The sequence below is a fragment of the Homalodisca vitripennis genome, chromosome 3 (genome assembly GCF_021130785.1).
Source record: "Homalodisca vitripennis isolate AUS2020 chromosome 3, UT_GWSS_2.1, whole genome shotgun sequence".
NCBI lineage: Eukaryota > Metazoa > Arthropoda > Insecta > Hemiptera > Cicadellidae > Homalodisca > Homalodisca vitripennis.
Window position 1 is genome coordinate 83,945,584 of NC_060209.1, and position 8,991 is coordinate 83,954,574.

Consider the following 8,991-nt stretch of genomic DNA (forward strand, 5'->3'; position numbering starts at 1 on the left):
ACGCTAGTTCATTTTCACTGTTACCATCTGCATCTCTTTTACCTTTATAGCAAGTAAAACCTAGGCAATATTTGGTTACTAAATCATATAACATCCACAACTTGATTCCCCATTTATAATGGTGTTTATTGGGAAGGTATTGAATCAGTTGCAAATGATTTTTTGTACCAACAAGACTCTAATCAATAGAAATTTCCCTATGTGGAGTGTAGTGGGTTCTGAATAGCCTATTTGCATGGTCTAGGAGGGGTTGGAACTTTCCAGCAGGATCATATTCTGGTTCACCGGGTTTAGCTAGGGTGCGATTATCAACTATGTGAAAGAATTGTAGGATTGCCTCAAAACGATTTCTACTAAACATTTTAGGAAAAAAGGGCTGGACAGTGTCCAATCAGTTGACCAATAACTGCTAATGGTGGGTTTCTTATTTAGTCGCATATTCAATATACAAGCTAGAAAAGCTTTCATTTCTACGAGTGTAACAACTCGCCAACTGTGTACTCTGGCGCCTGGGGACAAATTTGGATGGTTACGAATATATTCATTTGCATAGTGGTTAGTTTCTGTAACAAAGGTTTCAAGTAAGCCAAGAGTAAAGAACATATTGAAATAATGAACAGGCAATGCATCACTTGGAGGGTAATGCTTTGGTCCTGGTATTTCAGAAAAGAGAAAATTTGTGTTATTGCCAGGATCTTCAAGCTCATCAGTTATTTTACAATTATTTTCATCAATAATGGGTTGATTATCATTTTGTTGATGGACATTACTATTAGGCCTAGAAGCATCAGTATTATTCTGATCAGAAATATTAGCCCTTTTAAGGCCAAGCAAATAAAAATAAATGTTATTAAAAAGCCAAGGATCAATGCATGATGGCAATGCTCAGAGCCAGCTGATATATGAGAAAATTGATGCTCTACGGCCAGGTTCAATTTGCTACTTTTACATGCATTTACAAAACACATTGTACCTCAGGCAAAACATGCTCTGACTTAGTAATGTTTGGTTTTATTTTTAAGCTGATATACTAAGCAATATTTCCAGTATAAAATTATACTTGACCATGTAATTATATGATGTAAAACTTTTTTTAAGTTTAGAAGTTTAGGTTTCTGGTTGGCTGTCAAGTCGTGCATTTTACTCCATAAGAGAATTTTTAGAATATAATATTAGTGACAGTTAAATGTGGGTATTTTAAAGATTTTATGTAATGTAGTATTGTATTATATTAGTATTGGTGTTTGTGTTATTTATTGCACATAAACTTAATATGTTATTGTTATTTTATGTATTAGCAAGCTGTGATATTTTATTGTTGGAACTGACGAAGCCTATTGTAATTTTGTATTACTTAATGGTCAATAAAGATCTTGATTCTTGATTCTTGATTTTTTTTTATTTTAAATTTATTTATTAAGTTTGGACTAAAGTAAGTAGGATACAAAATTATGTTTAGGTATTTGTATTACTAAATTTATATTTTATACTCTATTTTGTGTAATTAGTAAAAATTTTAAGGGATTTGGACAATAAATAAGGATTTTATGTCACTTTAAAAATAATTTGTCCGAACAAATTTTACAGGTTCAGCTACATACTTGTGTACAGTTAATCATATTTATACAACTGATAAAAAAAAACTAGAAAACACACACCCATGCATATATAAAACATGTTCAAGCTGATATACTGAGCAATATTTATAGTATAAAATTATACTTGACCATATAAATTTATAATGTTAATTTTTTTTTAATTTATAATTCTTTTATTTAATTTTTTTAAGTTTAGACTGAAATAAGTAAGATAAAAATCATGTTTAGGTAATTTTATTACTACATTTTGATTTTATACAATTTTTTGTATAACTAATAAATATTTGAAGGGATTTGCACAATAAATAAGGATTTTATGTCACTTTATAAATAATTTGTCCGAACACATTTTAAGGTTCAGTGACATACTTATGTATACTTAATAACATTTGTACAACTGATTGAAAAACAAGAAAACACACCCATGCATATATAGAACATATTTTAATGACACTTACTGTAATAACTGGAAAAATCCATATATTGGCCCAGCCTAGTTTTCTTTTTGTTAAAATTAAAGATTGTTTGTTGTTCATATTTACAAGACTTTGCAATCACAGAGATACAAATAAAAAGGACAATTTTTAGTTTTATGTATCACATATCACATTAAGAGTATCTGTACAATACACCTAGCCTACCATATGTACACTTTAGCTTGAACCTTTCTCAACTACACACACTTATAACTTTGAAAGCACTCTGCGTGCACACCTTGTTTGCAGCGTAAACACATTGTCCGTGTCCTCCTTCTCACCCTTGAGCCATCTGCATTTCTTTTTTTGCAACATACTGCACAGTGTTTCTTCTTCTTGTCAGGAATTTTATTTAGTCCAAATCCTCCAACAGGATTGTCACCTCCACCCATTAGATTTGCAGGCATATCTTTTGTGGAAAGCCAATCTTCAGACAGACTTTCAATTGCTGATATAGTAAAATTAAGTCTAGTCATTGGTTTCCCAGTGCAATTATCTTTATACAATATATAGGCATTCAGTACCATACGGGAAATGATGTTGAAAGTGACTTTTTTCCAGTATTTACATGTACGCCGCTCGTCTGAGTACAGCATTTGATCGGCCGTATCGATACCACCCATGTTTTGATTGTATTGGTCTATAATCTTTGGTTTTTTTCTTTATAATTACTTTATTTCTCTTAATTTTACTCCTTTGGACATTGCTAGCCTCTGAGTTAGTGGATATGAGTACTACCTGCGATTTTTGAGTTGCCTTCTCTCTGTAGGCTAGTCCTAACAATTCAGCGCTTCTCATATAGCCTACTTTTACTCCCCAACTTTGTATTTCCCCAAAAATTCATTTGGTACTCCAAGTCTGTTTTTTCTAATTGTTCCGGTGACAAATGTCTCTTTAGAATAAAAATAATCTGCAAGAGGGATGTTTGTAAAGAAATTGTCCAGGTATAAATGATGTCCTTTATGTAAATAATTCCCCATTTCTAGTAGCCTAACAACTACAACATGAGCAAGACCTTTTTTTTAATTTCTGCCTTTTCAGATTCATTTTTTGCCCCTTTATAACAGTGAAACCCTAAACAATAATATGAGTCACTGCATCACCTAGTACCCAAAGCTTAATACCCCACTTATGATGTTTTTTATTTGGCAAATATTGCAATAATTGGTTAAGGTTTTTTGTTCCGATTAGAGATTTGTCAATAGATATGACCTGGTTTGTGCTGTAATACTGTCTAAACACTATATTTGTATGGTCTATTAGAGGTTGAAATCTGGCACAAAGATCTTATTCGGGTGTACCATGTTCAGCTAGAGTGTTGTTGTTAACAGTGTGGAAGAATTTTAAGATTAACTCGAACCTATTTCTGCTAAACATTTTTCCAAACCAAGATGACTGTTGGGAAGATGAACTAGACCAATAACTATCAATTGTTGGTTTTTTGATAATGCCCATATTTAGGATTACAGCTAAAAAAGCTTTCATTTCTATGAAAGATACTTTTTTCCAATTGTTTAAATAGGCTTGGGTATGATTTAATATGTATGCATCAGCATATCTGTTAGTTTCTTTCACAAACGTCTCAATAAGGTTTGTTGAGACAAAAAGTTGTAAGTACTCAATAGGCTTAGACTCCGGTGGGGGGCAATGTTTTGGACCTAGGAGTCCATGGAAAGAATATTGGTGAGCATGGCCAGGGTCATTACCTTCCTCTACATCAACCCACACTCTTGTATGAGGTGGTGTACGATTCCTATTACTGGTAGGCCTACCTCTACTCCTACTCCTATTAGGTGCTGTGACTAGGCCTAGGCTATTGTTACAGTCTAACTCAAGATTTGGTGTTTGAAGTGAGGGCTGTTGGTTTAAATCTTCATCTGAGGAACCAGATGACAAATCAAGGGGATCAGGTCTACCTGGCCTAAAGAACTGTCTTTGATTCCCTGAAGGTCCAGGACGACCATATTCAACAGGATCAAAAGTAGGGTCCTCATCAGTATCATCTATGAAATCATCTGTATCAGTCTTGTCTGAACTTGAATCTGAGATGTCATTGTCAATAACATTGTTACCTGCCACGATTAGACTGTTTAGTATAGTATTTTCACTGGCAGATGACACACATCTTTGTTTCTTACTCATTTTACAAACAAAACATGCAAATAAAGCAAACAAAACTACCAACAACATCTTACGTCTTTATGACACTCAGAAATAATAGGTTAATTAAAACAAGCCAACTCACTACAGAAGTAGGATTAAACATCTATTACGTCTTCGTTATGTAAACGATCTTCTTCCCTCACGTAACTTTAGAAAACTCATGTCTTAATATAACCGGCAGAATATTTTCATATACATATATAGAATAACAAACTCAGAACACTATTACTTGATTGTCGTTCTTACAGCAGACGTCAACAGACAGAACTGAAAATAGCGCGGCAACTCACAGCTGCATTAAACACAGCCAACAGAATATCGCTGATGTTCAACAGTTGACACAATATAAAAAATGACAGTTCCCGATTATTTGAATACAATGAATATAAACTATAACTCTGCCTTTATCATTATACGGAAATTTGATTTCAGATAGTTGAAAATTAAAAACGTCCTAAATAAAAATGTATGACACCGATAGAATAGTGCGTGGCCATTTTGGAATAGAAAAACTGGCACCGATAGATCGGTGCGTGGCCGTTTTCATAGTTAAATTCCAACACCGATAATTCGGTCCATGACCGTTTTGAAACGTAAATCGGGACACCGATATATCGGTGCCTGGCCTTATAAGGGTTAGGCTCAACATTTGGTGGCTTTCCTCGTGACAGATGATGAATAATCTGCATTGTTGTCAGGGGAATAATCCGGATCTTCGTCTGTATCATCCACTAATGCCTCATTACAAGAATCTGAATCAATATTGGAATCATCTGATTGTGAAATATTGTAGATGAAATTGTCACTTAGTTCATCATCGAATACGTGCACTCCCGTGTCATGTAATGCACCTAGCAGTGTATTTTCACTCACTGGTAACTGCTCTCTCCTTCTCTTATTCATCTTACTAAATTTTCAGTACACATAAATAATAATAATGCCCTAACAACAAAAGTAATGAGAGAAATACAAACGTAAACAACGCACAGCAACACGAACGTAACCTCACTCTCGACCAAACAATCCAACAGCTGCGAAGCTCAAATACGACCAAACAAACAGTCCATAGAGGAATAAACTACTTTGTGGTTTCAAAGCAACTAATCGACTATCGATTAGTCAAAATTTCGCGGCAATCAGATGAACTATAAGAAAATTACAGGCGAAAAACGTGACGTACCTATATTACGGCCGTTGGCGATTTTCAGTTGAGTAGCCGACGGCCGTAATATAGTTACGTTGGCGTTCAAAGGGTTAACCCTCTCCCGCTCGCATGTTTCCAGGCGCTCACGGTGCTTCTAACCTTAATTTTTTTAAATTCGCTCTGTCGGTCGCGCTCGGTCAAAATACGCGGCGCCTCAACTTACACACGTTCTGTCATTGTAATTAACTATAATTATATATATTAATATTAACTATTTTACTATATATTGGTTCAATGAAGTTGATTGTACGAGACCAGGGAGGGGGCACACGGACAGCTGGGCGCCGGGTTGTTTGTTGCGCAGTTACTTGGTGAAGGTCATTGTCTGGCTCGCCGTCACTGCCCCTGCCACTGTGATCACTCCGAACTACATCCTCAATGCCACCAACCACTTCACAAAGCTCTGGTACATCACTACACTCACTTGAATCGTCGCAATCACTACTAATAGGCCTAACGAGATCGATTTCACTGTCACGAAGTGTATGACTACAACCCGCCATTGTTTCCGCACAACTGATATAAATAGCAAAATAATGGAATAAATCTACTTTAAAAGTAAAGTAAATGGTCTCCTGATAGCAAACAACCCGTAGTAGTACAAACTATTGCTACTCGAGAGCAGCACTTATTGGCTCTATTGGGTAAAGCAGTGCGTGCCGATCTGTGCCGCCGTTTAAGCTGCAGTGGCTATGTGGTGGCCGTGCCAATTCATGCCTTGCGAGCGGGAGAGGGTTAATAAGGAGAATAACAATAGGCCTAGGCTACATGTTCATTTGATTTTTTTACATAATGGCCTGCAAGCAGTGAATACAAATAAAAATTATGTTTTTAAACCAAATATTTTAAAACACTAGCCTACTAGGCCTAAATACACTGATTGGAATCCAAATGTAAACTGAACTTTTTCAATAACCTCAGAATACATTTTACATGATTATACCTAATTCCCTCCAGAAAAGGTCATTTACCTCTTTATCAAGCAGTTTTATCAAAAGCTTGCAATCACTTATATTTTATTATAAAAAGAAAGTAAACAAATATTATTGTTCAAAAATAACTTAGCTTACAAGTTTGGGTTTCCAAAAACAGAATGTCTAATGGAAAACCCTTCTGAAAGCTATGCAGCTCGAACAAAATCATGCATTATTAAGTTAAATTTATAAATACTTACTTGTTTCCTCATGTTTATCCATTCTTCTAAAGAAATAATGAATATCAAGACCTGACAACCAAACCTCAAACTAAAGATCTTTCTAACCTCAATCTTTCTCAACACTTTACATCTAACATCAAAGTATGAGGTAAACAAAGAACAAAGACTTTTGAAATTACAAATTAGAGACAGTGTCCATCTCGGGAAGAATATTCGACCTGACTGTATCTTCGTCAGTCTTCTTCCCTCATTCATCACTGGTACCTTTCGGTATATATGTATTAATACATGTTATTATTATACATGTATTAATACAGTGAAGAAGTCGGACTGAAGATTGTGTGTATATATATATATATATATATATATATATATATAAAATTTATTAATATTATATTTATATATATATATATATATATATAAAAGCAATAAATAGAAAATAACACAGTAAACAATCAAATAAGTTATATAAATACATTTTAGTTGAAGTTTAAGTCCTTTTTGATAATATCAAATGACGAATATTAGAGGATAGTTTATTAAAAAAGAAGTCTGATTTATGTATAATATATAATTTATAAATGTCCAAAGTAATTTAATGTGGCTAAAATACATATACATTTATGTAACAAATAAATGCTTAAAGTTTAAGAAAGTTGCGTATAACACAGAAGGAAAACCTACTGGTATCTAGGTTAGGCCAATAAAAAGCTTCTTGACTAGAAAACGGAATTTATTTCTAAAAAGAATATAAAGGACTACTTCACTGTTTAAGTCATAGTCTGGCAGGCATCTTTACAGTCTCAGGAATTGAATTTTTAATTTCAATGTTGGAATACATTGAATACAAATATTAATCTTGGACTATTTCCTTTAGGTAAGATTTGTTTCATGAAGTAAAAAAATCATACCAGAAGAGATACAATGTTTTATATGGTATTTTTTGTTGTATTGTTGGCTAAGCTAGAAGATGCTGTACCATTTATTGCTCACTAAACGAGTATGAAACTCTAACACAGCTGTAACTTTGCGATATTAATGACCAAGGAATTATACAAAGTGAAACTTTGGACAGACATGTCCGGATTGTTCTATCCAGAAAACACAAAATACTACCTTTGATTGATACATTTGATTATTGCTTAGTGGCTAGTAACGATATTGGAAGAGAAGGTTCCCAGACCAAATACCAGTATATCAAGAATTAAACAATAAATAAACTGCAGTACCAGCGTTCTAAACTTAAAAAGAGATCATGTAAAAAATATATAATTCTTTGTTAAGTTTAATATTGTACCCGCATGTTATTATTCTGAAATGTATCTAAAATGATCTACCTCAATTCAAAAACGACATGTCAATTCTAGTAATATAGGATCCACTGGATAGCTAATTCAATGCAAAGCAATAACAGATTCATTTCAGATTAATCCGTACAATTATTTCATACCTCGTCAAAATAATGCTGTCAAACTGTTTGTAGAAGAAACTACATGAAGAACGAATAGCAAAATATCGAGTCAATTTCCAGCACCAGAACATTACAGTGAAAAAATTAATTATGGCAAACCGCCAGTTACGTATCACTCAGATAATCACGATTATGTATTTATAACTTTATTATCATTTATAAATAAGTTAATTTGTATTTATCAGAAGAGGCTATATTCAAATTAATGTTATTTTTTAATTATTATTTAGACATACGCGTATGGTTAACGCTTAAACACTATCCATAACACCACAATAAAACTCGGTTAGATTACTCTCCCAAAAAGTTGAAGATTCATGCTGAACTACTGACTTTTGTTGTCCTAATCTAATCGATTCGTGTTTCACCAATAGTTCCCAACTCTTGATGTTAATTAGCCAGTCAGCCCTGTTCGTAAGTCAACAGGGCAATAATGGTAACAATTACTTGTTATCCATATCTTTGGCCTTTTTCAATCTCGGGGCTTCTCGCGTTTAAAAGTAACAAATATGAAGCAATAAAATGCCGTCTAGTGTTTCAAACCGAACTAGCCTATATAGAGTAAATATTAGTGTTATTCACGACAAATAAAATAACAATTTTGGTTTAAAGTTTTTTTTTTGTTGTTGATTAGTCATTATTAATCAATCATTGTATGCACGAAAGCAATTTCAAAATCAATACTTTACTCAAAAAAAAAAAAAATTACGGGAAACTAAAATGCAACATTTGTATCACTTTAAAACATATAACAAAAATACTTGTACAATTTAAAAAGTAATAATGTATTTACACATATCAGCAATTGTACAAGTGGACAAAATACAGTGATAAGGTTAATTTAATTATTTGCAATAAGAGTATTGGCAATCCTGTACCAAGCAGATGTTTACCTGTATCGCTTATCACGTGACTTTCCCACT

The 8,991-nt window shown here is 33.4% G+C and overlaps 1 protein-coding gene across 1 annotated transcript in view; it reads right to left on the bottom strand.

Annotated features, from left to right (window-relative positions):
* LOC124357126 (uncharacterized protein C19orf47 homolog) overlaps positions 1-6,814 on the bottom strand; it is a 36,135-nt gene extending 29,321 nt beyond the window's left edge. The window contains exon 1 of the mRNA XM_046808603.1: positions 6,616-6,814. Coding sequence (XP_046664559.1) covers positions 6,616-6,637 — 22 coding nt within the window. The 5' untranslated portion in view covers positions 6,638-6,814. The remainder of the gene's footprint in view (positions 1-6,615) is intronic.
* Between the last annotated feature and the right edge of the window lie 2,177 nt (positions 6,815-8,991).